The following is a 14,643-nucleotide window of genomic DNA, read 5'->3' on the forward strand; positions in this document are numbered from 1 at the left end:
ATTCACAAACACGTTAAACTTTATTTATTCATACTCTATCCAAATTACACATGAAATTTTTGATTCTTGTTATACATGTGATGCTAATGTAAACACTTCATGACTATATGCTCATTAACTTCGTACAAGCCTACCTTAACAATTATGGTACTATGCATATGCTATAGGTTGTAATGCCCCGCCCGCTATTCTTTTAGGTATTTTTAAGTTAAACATGTTAACCATCCCGCTAGACTCTTGGGATAGGCACTTTAATTGCGTTGGAAACTTTGGTTTGAGCATGTAGAGTAACATCGTTTCGGCATAACTGTTAACTTGCATCATCTTATTCATGTTGGATATGAGCACATTTAAACATTTTATTCTACTATGCTATGTATCAAACTTGTATACTCGCCAACATATTTGTTGATTTTATTTTAATACATGTTGCAGGTTGATAATCAAGATGATGAAGGAATCAAGTTAGGATGGACTAGATACCCATTTTAATAATAAACCATGTTTGTTGCAATTTGTCTTTATTTGAAACAATGTACTTGATTTTAGTCATTTATGAAATTTGATTTAATCTATATTGTCACAATTAGTGTTATGATGCTTTTGAGCGATTTGTTCGTCTCATCCCGATGTTTCCGTCATCGGTTGGGGTGTGACAGTTTCAAACTTTTCTGGTCAGTTCTTATAACAAAGTGACCCATACTCAAGTAGTGTTACCAATGCTTAACAGCAAAAATGATGGCCAATAATTCTTTTTCATAGACAGAGAGGGCCTGTTGTCTTGGTGACAAAGCCCTACTAATAAAGGCTAAAGGATGGGAATTTTGCATCAACATTGCACCTATTCCCTTTGAAGATGCATTTGTCTCCAGAATAAAAGGCTTTATATAATCTGGTAATGCCAAAACTGGTGGGGAGCATAAAGCTTCCTTCAAAAGTACAAAAGCTTTCTGAGCCTCTTCATCCCACAAGAAACTATCTTTTTTCAACAGATTTGTCAAAGGCTTGGCTAAGATCCGATAAGATTTAATAAACCTTCTATAGTACCCAGATAATCCTAAAAACCCTCTTAGTTGTTTAATGTTGTTAGGAGTAGGCCATTCCTGTATAGTTGTTATCTTCTTAGGATCTGTTGATACCCCTTCATTAGAAATGATATACCCCAAATACTCTACTAAAATCCCACCAAAAGAACATTTGCTTTTCTTAGCATACAACTGATTAGCTCTCAGCAGTTCCAAAACCTCTCTAAGATGAATAAGATGTTGTTCCAAATCCTTGCTGAAGACCAGTATATCATCAAAAAAATACCAACACAGATTTCCTCAATAAGGGCTTAAATGTTTGATTCATTAAAGCTTGAAATGTGGCAGGGGCATTTGTAAGCCCAAAAGGCATAACCAGAAATTCAAAGTGCCCCACATGTGTTCTGAAAGCAGTCTTATGTATATCAGCAGGATTCATTCTGATCTGGTGATATCCGGACCTTAGATCCAGCTTAGAGAAAATTGAGGCCCCTCCCAACTCATCTAACAATTCCTCTATTAAAGGAATAGGAAAACTGTTCTTGACTGTGGCTTCATTCAATCTCCTATAGTCAATACACATCCTCCAACTACCATCTTTTTTCTTGACCAGCACTACTAGGGCTGCAAAAGGACTAGTACTATCTCTAATTACTCCAGTTTCTAACAACTCTGGTCATTGTTTCTATTACATCCTTCTGTGCCATTTGATATCTGTAGGGTTTCAGGTTGATCACCCTAGACTCATCCTTCAATATGATTATGTGATCATATGGTCTAGCAGGTGGTAGAGAAGTGGGCACTTTAAACACATCTACAAAAGACTCTAATAAGGTTTCAATAACATTCATCTGATATGTACTATGAATTATAGTCTTGTGCTGAAATTGACCCTCCTCACCCCCTGTCATTTGCAAACTGAACAACTGACCTTGTAACACTTGTGCTTCATTATGAAGAAGCTCATTCATAGTCTGCATTGAACAAATTGTCACCTTATTAGTTTGGCTGCCTTTTAATTGATACACCTCATTTTCCACCTGGAATTGCATAGTCAATTCCTTGAAATTCCACACAATATCCCCCAAGGGTAATAACCATTGAATTCCCAATACCATATCATATGTGTCCAATGGAATGACCAGCACATCTGCCTTAAACCATAACCCCTGCATTTGCCACCAAAAATCATGGTAAATCTTGTTGCAAATAATAGGGATCCCATTTGCTACTCCCACTCTCATAGACTTAATGTCGGTTAAAGGACAATTAAGCTTATTGGCTAGCTTCTCATTGAGTAAATTGTGTGTAGACCCTGAATCTACCAATGTTTGTAACTGCTTAGTACTAATATTGCCAACCACTTGCATTGTAGAAAAAGAGGGTACCTCTGTTAATGCATGTATTGAAATCAGTGGGTCTGCTGTTGTAGTATCTATGACTGTCTCAACTTCATCTGGAATTCCCACCTCCTCTGCATCATTCTCTATCAACTCAATACTATACAATTGCTTGTTTGGACACTTGTGTGTAGGGGTAAACTTATCATTGCACCAAAAACATTCTCCCCTAGATCTCTTTGCAGCCATTTCTTTAGTGGTCAATGATTTAGTACTAGTAAATTTTTGAGTGGTAGGAGAAGGCAATAGGGGTAAATGAGAGGTGTTAGCTGGAGGTTTAATGATTGAAATAGGAACAAGATTATGGATAGGATTGGTTTGAGTGGCTATGTTTGGAGGATAAGATTTTCCACTATTGTTATAGTGAAAATTAGGCTTAGCCATCAAAGTTTGGTTAGCTGCATCTTGCTTCTTAGCAAATTTATAGGCTTCCTTCATAGATTTCGGTTCAAATATTCTCACAGGACACCCTAATTCTGGTTTTAATCCATTTAAAAAGATACTAACAGCATATTCCTCACATATAGTGACCCTTAAAAGATTTTCATCAAACTTCTCAATAAATTCCTCTAAAGATCCCATTTGAACCGTAGAGGTTAATAGACCCATAGCATCATGGAAAAGATTCGTAGAAAAACGATCAATGATAGTCCTAGAGTATTCAGACCAACTTACCTCAGAAATTGGCTTGATCAGTGTTTTGACATAAGCAGAATGCCACTTCATAGCTTTCCCTTCCAGATTAATGGCAGCATACCTCACCTTAAAATTTTTCGGAGTCTCATCAACATCAAAAAAATGCTCACATCTACAGACCTAATCTTCCACTTCTGATCCACTGAACTTTGGGAATTCTATCTTACCCAAACGATATAAACGATCTGCTCTTGTATTGCTATTGATTTCCCCTTGTGAAGTTGAATATTCCCCATCTGATCTTGTTTGATTATTGGTCAGTTTATCAAGAATTTGTTTGATATCCGTGAAAGATTTCTCAGCTTTCTCAACGAATGCTTCGAATTTCAACAAAGATGAGGAATGATCCTTAATCACTTTTTCTAACTCAGTTTGATTTCGAGTAGCCATTTGAATACTGATGAATTAATCAACCAACTGATTAATTCCGATTGAAATGAACAGAATTGACCGAAACAATGATCAATTCGACGATTGGAAGAATGCGGACAGAATTGATCGAACAATTGATCAATTCCTACTATTTTGAAACGAATTCAATCAAATTGATTACAGAACAACCGAGGATCGGTGCTCTGATACCAATTGATACGTGCAGAAATGGTTATAGAAGAAGAACAACTGAAGAAGAAAATTAGCTCAATCAACGGTATCCATTCTATTAACCGCTAACTGTTTATAACGATCTACAATGACTACCAACTGTCTTTGTTACAATTTTACACTATTAGTCCCTGACTTATTTACTTATTACAAACAAACCCGTGAGTTTATAACCCAACTATATATTTAACCCATATCATACCGTACCGGTACTAAAAATACCGATACCAAATTTCAAAAAGAGTTAATTACTAGTTCCGTCCCTGTGGTTTGTCAAAAATCACTATTTCAGTCCATTAGTTTAAAAATTGCGATTTCAGTCCCTGTGGTTTCACTTTCGTAACCATTTCAGTCCACCTCCGTTAACCCCATCCATACCATTTATTCTGTTAAGTACACGTGAATTGACCATAATGCCCTTATTAATAAAAAAAGATATCTAAATGAGTTAATTACTGTTTTCGTCCCTGTGGTTTGTCAAAAATCACTATTTCAGTCCCTGGGGTTTCACTTTCGTAACCATTTCAGTCCAGTCTCCTAACACCGTCTATTTTACCGTTAAGTTCTTAATGAAATACCTAAATTACCCTTGTGTTAATTAAATATAAAAACCATGGAAATTTAAAAGATTGTATTCTAGGACCCACTTGTTAAAACACAACCCCACGCTACCTCACCTCACCCCACTCCATCCCTGCTCTCATTTCCGGCAAAAGTTTCCGGTCATCTTCTCCGGCATCACAATTAATATCTTCCTAGCAGCATCAGTTAACATAATAACTTTGAAAAATAATGCTTATCTGGACATTATATACTATATAATTATATATTATATACTATATAATTTGCAACATTTTGTTGCATTAAAGCTTGTACATCAAGCTTTGTAGACATTTTGTTGCATTAAAGTTTGTACATTAAGCTTTGTAGATGTATTATGCATCTTATGGTTGTACTCAATGTGGGTTTACAACTTTGTGCCACAAGAAATTACAAGTGATTATTGCCTAGGGTGCCCCATGATAATACGTGAGTCTGTAGGAAGCATAAGACAAGCTTTGTAGACATTTTGTTGTATTAAAGTTTGTACATTAAGCTTTGTAGATGTATTATGCATCTTATGGTTGTACTCAATGTGGGTTTACAACTTTGAGCCACAAGAAATTACAAGTGATTATCGCGTAGGGTGCCCCATGATAATACGTGAGTCTGTAGCAAGCATAAGACCATGTGTAGTGGGGCTTGAACTTCAATCTCCTCCCACGTGACTCATGGTATAGATATAATTTGGAGTAAACTGCCATTTTGGTCCCTGAGGTTTGATCACTTTTGCCACTTTAGTCCAAAACTCAAACCTTTTGCATCTGGGTCCTGTGGTTTCAGTTTTATTTTATTGCCATTTTGGTCCACAAATGAAATCCGGACATATTTGTCTTATAAAATCCTGTCATTTTCCTCAGGGGCAAATCAGGTCATATTTGTCTTATAAAATATGGTATTTATTTACAAAAAAGAGATGACCATTTTGCCCCTGCGGAAAAGGACAAAATAGCAGGATTTTATAAGACAAATATGACCTGATTTCATTTTTTGACCAAAATGGCAATAAAACTGAAACCACAGGGAACCGATGCAAAAGGTTTGAGTTTTGCACTAAAGTGGCAAAAGTGACCAAACCACAGGGACCAAAATGGCAGTTTACTCTATAATTTGTAACACTTGATGCATTAAACTATTCTACATCATCTTTTACTATTTAACCTCACAACTTTTTTACTTTCAACTTTGGTCCTCTATACTTTTCATTTTTCGCAAAATTTTCACTTTACGTTCCGTTCAAAATTTTGCGAGTTAACACAGTGCAATGTGCGTGTGTGGTTAAACATTTTTATGTTGTCTATTTTTCTCCCCGTTTCACATGTTCATCGTAACGTGTGGGTCCTAGATTGACTTAGTTATTCTTTTATATGTTTTACGTTTCAGTTTAATTTCTTCGCATTAACACGCCACAACTTTAGTGTTGGTGATCGTTGGCAGTAGTGTGGCATTGGTATTCGCCCTCGCCGCAACGCAGGGGTGCTTAATCCTAGTTTAAATTAAAATTTTGGAACCATATATGTAAAAATAGTGCCAGACTTCTCCTTCTACTGAAGCCATGGTGGGTCGAACCCTACAATTGTTTGGCTAAGCTTTTTGAAACAACTTATTGACTTATTGGCATTTTGAAAAGTCATAAGCTCCAAAATGATGTTGGCAATGAGGGTGTATGTGAGGGGGAAAAGCCAATAAATCAATAAGTCACTTCATATTGACATTTCCAAAAAGCCAATAAGTCACTAAGTTGTTTCAAAAAGCTTAGCCAAACATGCCCCAAGTCCATATGTCATACAACAATAAAATCATATATATTCAATAATAAAATCATATAAGTCCATATTTAATTAACACAAGGGTAATTTAGGTATTTCATTAAAAACTTAACGATAAAATAAATGGTTACCAAAGTGAAACCACATGGACTGCAATCGCAATTTTTAAACTAATGGACTGAAATAGTGATTTTTGACAAACCACATGGACGAAAACAGTAATTAACTCATTTAGATATCTTTTTGTTTTTTATTAATAAGGGCATTATGGTCAATTCACGTGTACTTAACAGAATAAATGGATGGGGTTAACGGAGGTGGACTGAAATGGTTAAGAAAGTGAAACCACAGGGACTGAAATCGTAATTTTTAAACTAATGGACTGAAACAATGATTTTTAACAAATCACAGGACGGATGGATACTCCAAAAAATGGGTCGGATCACTATTTTCTGACGCTGTTGCTTCTTCCACCAAGGCGTTGATGCATCTTCTCTATAACTTAAAGGTGAATTCTTCCATTCAAAACCCTAATTTTTTTCAATTATCCTCCTTTCTAGTTATACGGTTTATGTTTTTTCACTTGAATTGAATTGAATCGATGCGTTTAAGAACCCTAACCCTAATTCAACTGATAAACTGAATACTACATCATTATTAAATTCATCAAAATTGTATTGATACAGGTGGCAGTTGGAAATTATAAGAAGCAGCATTCTATGATGCTGAGCTTCTGTTATCTGTTTCTTCTACTAAATCTCATCATGTATCAGGTATGTATTTTTCTTTATCTATTTCATATGATTTGTTTGCTATGAAGTAATTACAAGTGTATCTTATATTTGAATAATACTTGTAATGGTAAGAACGATACAAATAAGGTTTGAAATGCAGAGTCAAATAGTTTGGATGTAATAGCAATGTTGATCGAATGAAATGGATCGTTACAGTACAATAGTACATTATCGTGTTTGGTTTGCCTGTTTAAATGGAGCGAGTTTTTGTAACAATTATACTCATCAAAATTGTATTGATACAGGTGGCAGTTGGAGATCATAAGAAGCAGCATTCTATGATGCTGAGCTTCTGTTATCTGTTTCTTCTACTAAATCTCATCATGTATCAGGTATGTATGTATGTGTCTTTATCGGTTTCTCAAAAGATTTTATGCTATTGAAGATTACACTATAAATTGAGTTACTTTGTAATGCTTTGATGAAGGACGATCTGTTTAGAGTTTTCTTTAAGTCTGTAACTGTTAAGAAGTTTCTATAAGTGTGTGACGATCTAGAATGCTTATTGGTATGCCTTGATTGATCCCATCGTTATATGGCTCATGGGTTGTTGCGGTTGGAGATCTGTATTAAGTTTAAGAAAATTGTTTCTATGTTATAGCGTTATCAGATATCCAACATATCTAACCTTGCTAAATTGCGAGGATACTCCGTGCGTGCTGTTTCGTGAATTTGTGATGTTTCGTTTGGTGAGGAATAAGATACACAACTAGAACTTTTAAGTTTTATCTTGGCATTAGTTGTGTTAATTAGATGGTTATCCTCGGGTTATACAGTCGGCAGTCTTTTCTAGCATATAAGAAATGTCGTGTGAGGTGGGGTGTTATAAAAGAATGCTTTGCTTGGGATATATGGTAAGTCTATTTTATGTATGCGCACAAAATTTGGATAACAAAAAAATCTTCTTTTTTTACACTTGCATACAAGTCTCTTTTATACATACCCATACCATGGAGATTTCGGGGCTGTTTGGCAACCTCTGTGCCAGTAAGCGCTGAACCAGTTGAGTGACTGGGACTGGGTAAGTGACTCTTAACCGGTAAGTGCTGAGCCAGTAAGAGTATGCTGATGTGGTGGTAGGTCGAGGAGGTATGCGTGAGTGGCTGGGTGAGGATTATGAACACATGTGAAAGGACAAAGGGGTAAATTTTTCATTCAACATCATTTTGAAACTTAATGGGTAAGAGGTTTGCTGCCTGATTCAGAGGTGTCCTTCTAATGAACCAAACACACTTAATGTTGACTGATTCAGAGATAGTTTCTTAATGAAATCATTAAGAGGCTACTAAACAACTCCTTAGTAGCACGGGCCAATGATTAAAGTTTCTAGTCGTGTGCATTCACGGCACCGCTATGTTAAGGGGTAGTGATGTAATTTCTCATCCAAATCTAACCCTTATATTAGTCCTCAATTCCCATCTCACTCATTTATATCGGTGATCCGCCTCCTTGATTCCTTGCCAGTCTCACTTGTCTCACCTCGGGAACTCCGCTCTCAGTGCACCTTTGCGATTGCAGGTAAATGTACATTCTTGGCTTCTTCGTTTTGAGCGTTTCCTCTTTTACTTGTCAATCTACCTTCCCTTGTTTGGCTCTCAGTGTACCCCAAATTTGATTTGAAGTTGGGGATACCAAAATTTGATTATAAGTTCCTATGGTTTTAGTCTTCAAATCTCATGTTTTTTTCCCTAATTTAATTTAAAGTTACTTGGGGATACAAAATCTGATTTAAATTCTTATGGATTGTAATCTACAATTGCATGTTTTTCCCTAATTTGATTTAAAGTTTGGGATACAAAATCTGATTTAACTTCTTATGGATTTCAATCTATAATTGCATGTTTTGCCTCCGATCTGATTTTTATGCTGTATTTTGCTCCATCGAAACTTACCTGATCTGATTTATTTCTCTTAAATGATTCAATGTGTTCAAATCCGTTTAAGTGGGGCTACTTAACATTAGCATTTTCACCTAACATTGCAATTAATTATGCAAAAAAGAGTTGTGATCTCTATCTCGATGATAATTAACGCTTTTTAACACTCGGGAGTATCATATCAAAACACTAGTTGTTTCCACAAAGGGATATGTGCCAAGTTTACCATTTTAGGGGTGTTGAAAGAAATTTAGTAACTGCATTGTAATCTTGGTTTTAAAAAGCATGCCTTTGGGGCTTTTTCGCTTAGCGCCTAGAGTAAATACAAGAAGCGCCCAGAAGGCACAGATTTTAGGTCCTTTTTTTTTTTTGGGGGGGGGGGGGGGGCTATTTTGGCCTGAGGCGCGCGCCTCATGTGTTTGAGGCGTTTTTATGCAAAAAAAATGTTGTAACATGGGTTTTTTTTGGCTTGTACATGTAGGTAAAATGGCATAAAAACCTTATTTATAGCTTTATTTTGGGTGAAGTAAGCTAAAAACCTGTGGGATATATAAAAAATTTATATAATCACCTTGCGCCTCGAGTACGAAAAGCCCACCACTTATGCGCTTCGCGCCTCAATTTTAGACCTTGTCGTTTTTGTGCGCCTGTCACTTTTTAAATCCAAGAATTTAATACACTTCACCCTTGGGTACATGCTGCTTTATCTGTATAGCTTATGTTTTTCCATGGTCTGATAGAGGTTAACCAATATAGGCCATTGCTTTCACTTGTGGTTATAATAGGATTAGGATCGTTTCCAAACTCCAAAAAATTGAAGAACTTCGAGAATTCCTAACAACCAGTTATTTTATTTTATTTTATTTATTATATATATTTAGCATAATTTAAGGGTAGTTTTTAATTTATAATATGTAATTTTATGATTACATATATGTTATATGGGATATGGGATATGGGTAGAGTTAGTACAAAGGGTGTTTTTCCTAAGAAATTTAAGAAGCCTTATAGACCATTAGATTGTAATTTTGAATGGATGAGATTGATCAGTGACATTTTTTGTAAATTGTGTTTAATTTTTAATGATTGATTTAATGGCATGCGAGCATAAATGTAATTCCTGGTGTCTTACATTCAGAAATTTTTTTATACGTAACTGTTTTTTTTTTTAAGTATACATAATGACAAGCATTTTTATCTTCAATATGAGTATCATATTGATATATATAAAAAAAAAAAAAATACTTTCCACCCGGGTGTTTTAGTCCAAGGTGTTTTTAGTTCTATTTATCCAATGGTGTTTTGATTGTAGGTAACAAAGGGTGAATGTAGTGTTTTATGTTTTTTATAACAAAGGGTACATGGTGTTGTCTTTTGCATATAACAAATGCTATATGGTGTTTTATTTTGTAACAACACATATGTAAATTACTTATTACACATATGTGTAATTTGGTTATTACACATATGCAAACTTGTGATTGCATATAGTAATCACAAAAAATACACATAATAAATTACAATACTACCCTTTAATAATATTGAATATATCAAACAAATAAATAAAGTGATTAGTTGTTAGAAGTTCTCAAAGTTCTTAATTTTTTTTTTTTTTTTTTTTTGTAGTTCTATGTAGGTATACATTGCCTACAAAAAATTTAAGAACTACTAACAACCAAAAAGTGAATTATTTATCTTGTTCTCGTTGTCCTCGCATTAATTTTTCTTCTAAATTGAACCTTCCCATATACTATTCTCGCCCCCTGCTAACTACTTTGTTATTCTAAGTGCAATTGGCATTTACCAGGAGCTTGAATAGTCAGTTTTTCTTTAATACTGTAGGTATGTCTGCAAAGCACGATCAAAATGCAAGCAAAAGGAAGAGATCCGATACTGTTAAAGAAGATGATGATTCACCATCCTGGTTGATCCCAGATATTCTTTTATTAATCATGATGCGGCTGGGAATTGTCGACTTTCTTGCATTCAGCGGTGTGTGCAAGTTGTGGCGGACAATCGCACTCACAAACAGGAAAGAGTTCCTGTTGTCTAGACAACGGATGGCCATACGCATCTCCACTCGAGTGGCTAATAGAAAAGAGTGCTGGTTAGAGGACTGTGACGGAAGAGTGTTCCGGACCATCCTTCCTCGTTCTAGCGGCAGGACCTGTGTCGGGTTAGTTTCTGGTTACGTGATCTTGTTCGGGAGGAAAACCCGTGATTTCCGGCTTGTAAATCCTATCACAAGGCATGAAGTTAATTTCCCTCGTTTCCCCTTTCACGTGGTTGTTGGTCCAAACGCCTTTCAGGGTACCCTCGTCTTTTCACGAACAGCGGATAGATGGGTGTTTGTGATCTCATCCCGACACTCGAGGACAGTATCGTTCTCGTTTAATGGTAAACGAGGCAGCTGGACTCATCTGTCATCCGATGTCCCAATCAGTGATTTAGCATTTTTTAAAGGAAAGATATATACCTTGAACGAAGACATTGGTTTATGTGAAGTGAGACTCGGTCCTAACCCCACCTTGACACCGCTAAAAATGAAGAATTCGTTGAGGTCACGTGTCTTTCTTCCAGAGTTTGGAATTTTGGGTGAAAAGCTGTTCGTGACAGGTTACCAGCCATACAATCCATTCCCTGTTGAAGTCGACGTTGACAAAGTGAGATGGGTGATTAAAAAACCAGAATTCTGCGAGGATCCTGACATGCTATGCCGGTGGTTTAGTTATGTTAATCGCAGTGGTGAAGGTAGAAAAACGCGTGTGATAAACATGCCATACTTCCCTCATGAATGTTGGGATGCTAATATCCTACATGAGTGATTGTTTTTCTTTGTTTTTAGTCAGAATTTGAATGTCTTCAACATTTTGTTAAATACCTTTTTTAAGATCTTTGAGAACCACCATAGATGTATTCGTATCTTTGTATTTTTGGATGAAACAGTCCGTCTCACACCATTTGTTTTTGGTGGGCGGAACTGTTACGTTTCCTCTTTTAGCCAGGTGGAGAAAAATCGAATCATGACAAAAAAATGAACAGACTACGATTCGATTAAGGTATATCGGTAGGGTGAGCGTAAAAATCGAATAAGCGAATTGATTGAGAAACCCTTGGTTTGGTTTTGTTTTTTTATAACCGTTTTTACTGTCCGGTTATTAACCGAACCGCACCAACATAAAAAAACACCATTATATTTTTATTCTTATCAATAGTATGTTATATGTCAGAAAAGTTTTATTTTAATTATTTTTTAGAGTTAATTGCCAAAATCGCCCCTGAGGTTTGAGCACATTTGCCATTTTCGTCCAAAATGACACTTTTGTACCATTTTGCCCCCCACGTTTGTAACCTTTTGTTGTTTGGATGAAAATGGCAACTATAAACCACAGGGACGAAAATGGCAAATGTGCTCATTCAACTTAACAGAAAAAATAAACTAAGTTAGTTGTTTGGATGAAAATGGCAACTATAAACCACAGGGACGAAAATGGCAAATGTGCTCAAACTCTTTTTAATTTCTTTTATTTAGTTAATTTTGTCACATATATAATAAAAAAGAATATACATGCAATTTTTATATGAAAAAAATAATAGTTTTCTCACATATTTTTTATAAATTTTCATCCAACCACTAACTAAGTTAATTTTTTTCTATTAAGGCGAAGGATGTTTTAAATTTTATAAATTAATACAGAAATTAATTTCCAATTGTTTATATAGATCAATTTTATAAAAATAAATCTACTTAAACCTCTAATTTTTATAAAACTAAAATGCTTGTGACCTTATAGAAAAATGTCAAATAAACAAATATTATCATATGTACCAAGTTTTTAATTCATCTTCTACTCTTTTAAATTCGCTCCTAACGAAAAACAAAAGCCAGTGCCCCCGTCAAACAACGTACCGTTACCAAACCTTAAAATTACCCACCAAATAGTAAGTATAATGCCATCTAATATTTTGTGAGAAACACTTTTCACGACGAGCTATTTTCTTTTTAAACTCTCAAAAACAGAATCGAACTATTCATGTTACTTAGAGAAAGAAAACAAAGTTCTATTGAACAAAAGACAACATATAATAATCTTGATACAAAAAAATTAATTTATAAAATTTAAAACATCTTTCGCCTTAATAGAAAAAAATTAACTTAGTGGATGGATGAAAATTTATAAAAAAAAATATGTGACAAAACTATTGTTTTTTTTTGTATAAAAATTGCATGTATATTCTTTTTAATTTATATATGTGACAAAATTAACTAAATAAAAGAAACTAAAAAGAGTTTCAGCATAGCTGCCATTTTCGTCCCTGTGGTTTATATTTGCCATTTTCATCCAAATATCCTTTAACTTAACAAAAAAATAAACTAAGTTAGTGGTTTGGATGAAAATGGCAAAAAGTTATAAACGTGGGGGGCAAAATGGTATAAAAGTGTCATTTTGGACGAAAATGGCAAATGTGCCCAAACCTCAGGGGTGATTTTGGCAATTAACTTGTAGGTCCCTTGTCGGAGGATGACGAACCTAAACCTTGTTATACAAACCCACTAGCGAGTGCGGAATCCAAGCCAGTAAGCAAACCGGGATGAGACAAGTATAAACACAAACACACAAAGATTCACCGATTAACACCACTGTATTAATACGTATGAAAGGTTTCGGTTACAAGCACTATGTTCACAAATCTGTTCTGCGAACTCTCAAGTGTGTGTGTGTATGTGTTCGAACAGAATGCTCTCAAACTCTCTATCTTTCTGTCTGTCTCTCTAAGTGTCTAAGTGAAACACTACACACTGCATGGGTATATATATACCCATACACAGCAGGTCTAACCGAAGGATCCGACAGATGGTCCGAAGGATCATCTTTCGAATACAATGCTTTCGAAAGATCAGCAAGGACCTCGAAGGATGATCCTTTGAGGTCTATCAATCGAAGCATATCTTTCGAGTTGATCGAAGGATCTACATTATCCTTCGATCACTCATCCTTCGAGTCAGACAACTTACATCAAATTTACTAACTGTTGACTGAATCAAACCAGGAGGACGGTTGACTTGGTCAACTTACAAGACTGACAAGGACATCGTTTACATCGTGACCGAATACAGACAAAGTACAGACACAAGTGCACCAACAAACTCCCCCTTGGCTGTAGCTTTGTCTTTATCTTCTATAGATGTAGACTCGTCTCGAACTTCGATGGTCTTTGGTCTTCGAGTTCTCAAAACTCTGATGTCCTTTCAAGTCTTCAATGTCGGAGGATCTTCAAAGTCTTCACGTCTTGAAAGCAGAGAGTGTATCAACAAACTACCCGTATCATGTAGGAAGTGTGTTGACAAACTCCCCCTTAACATAAGCTCCCCCTTGAGTTATGCTCGCGAAACACTTTATCTTTATGAAGTGAGATCCTTGAGGTGTTGATGATGGCCAGCGGCAACTCGATCATCTTCATCATTTGAGTGCCTTCACGTCGTGTCTTCATTCCGAAGCTTGTCATCGACTATGTTCTCCTTGCCTTTAGAATCTGCACATGCAAGAAATCTAAACGCGTAATGAGAACAACTGCTTGGAATATAGTTAACATAAACAAATGACACACTAATGACCATGTCACTATCAAACACCGTCCGACAGTTTGAAAGTTTAATAAATTTGTCAAATTTTAGTCTTTAACTTTCAAAACATGCAAATTTCGACCGTTTATGAAGATTTAGTCAGTTCGGTTTTCGTTCAGGTTTCAGGTAACGAAGACTTGAGCTCCAACATCGTACGATCGAAAATAAAGTAGAAATAAAATCTTTTTGGTATTTTTGAAATTAAAAGACAACAATTTAAAATCCTTTGAGTGTTATCAAACGACATCACCGC

The 14,643-nt window shown here is 35.6% G+C and overlaps 2 protein-coding genes across 2 annotated transcripts; one reads left to right on the top strand and one right to left on the bottom strand.

Annotated features, from left to right (window-relative positions):
* Positions 1-713: 713 nt before the first annotated feature.
* Positions 714-1,608, bottom strand: LOC110919848 (uncharacterized mitochondrial protein AtMg00860-like). Its single transcript, XM_022164097.1, has 2 exons — positions 1,487-1,608; positions 714-1,281 (listed from the first exon to the last, which is right to left on the bottom strand). The coding sequence occupies exons 1-2, from the start codon at positions 1,606-1,608 to the stop codon at positions 714-716; spliced, it is 690 nt and encodes a 229-aa protein (XP_022019789.1).
* A 3,075-nt stretch (positions 1,609-4,683) lies between these two features.
* Positions 4,684-11,694, top strand: LOC110919847. The gene is made up of 6 exons (XM_035985607.1): positions 4,684-4,720; positions 4,829-4,910; positions 6,505-6,601; positions 6,780-6,866; positions 7,133-7,223; positions 10,607-11,694. The coding sequence occupies exons 1-6, from the start codon at positions 4,684-4,686 to the stop codon at positions 11,587-11,589; spliced, it is 1,377 nt and encodes a 458-aa protein (XP_035841500.1). The 3' UTR covers positions 11,590-11,694.
* Positions 11,695-14,643: the final 2,949 nt, after the last annotated feature.

This window comes from Helianthus annuus, chromosome 16, assembly GCF_002127325.2.
Source record: "Helianthus annuus cultivar XRQ/B chromosome 16, HanXRQr2.0-SUNRISE, whole genome shotgun sequence".
Classification (NCBI taxonomy): Eukaryota; Viridiplantae; Streptophyta; class Magnoliopsida; order Asterales; family Asteraceae; genus Helianthus; species Helianthus annuus.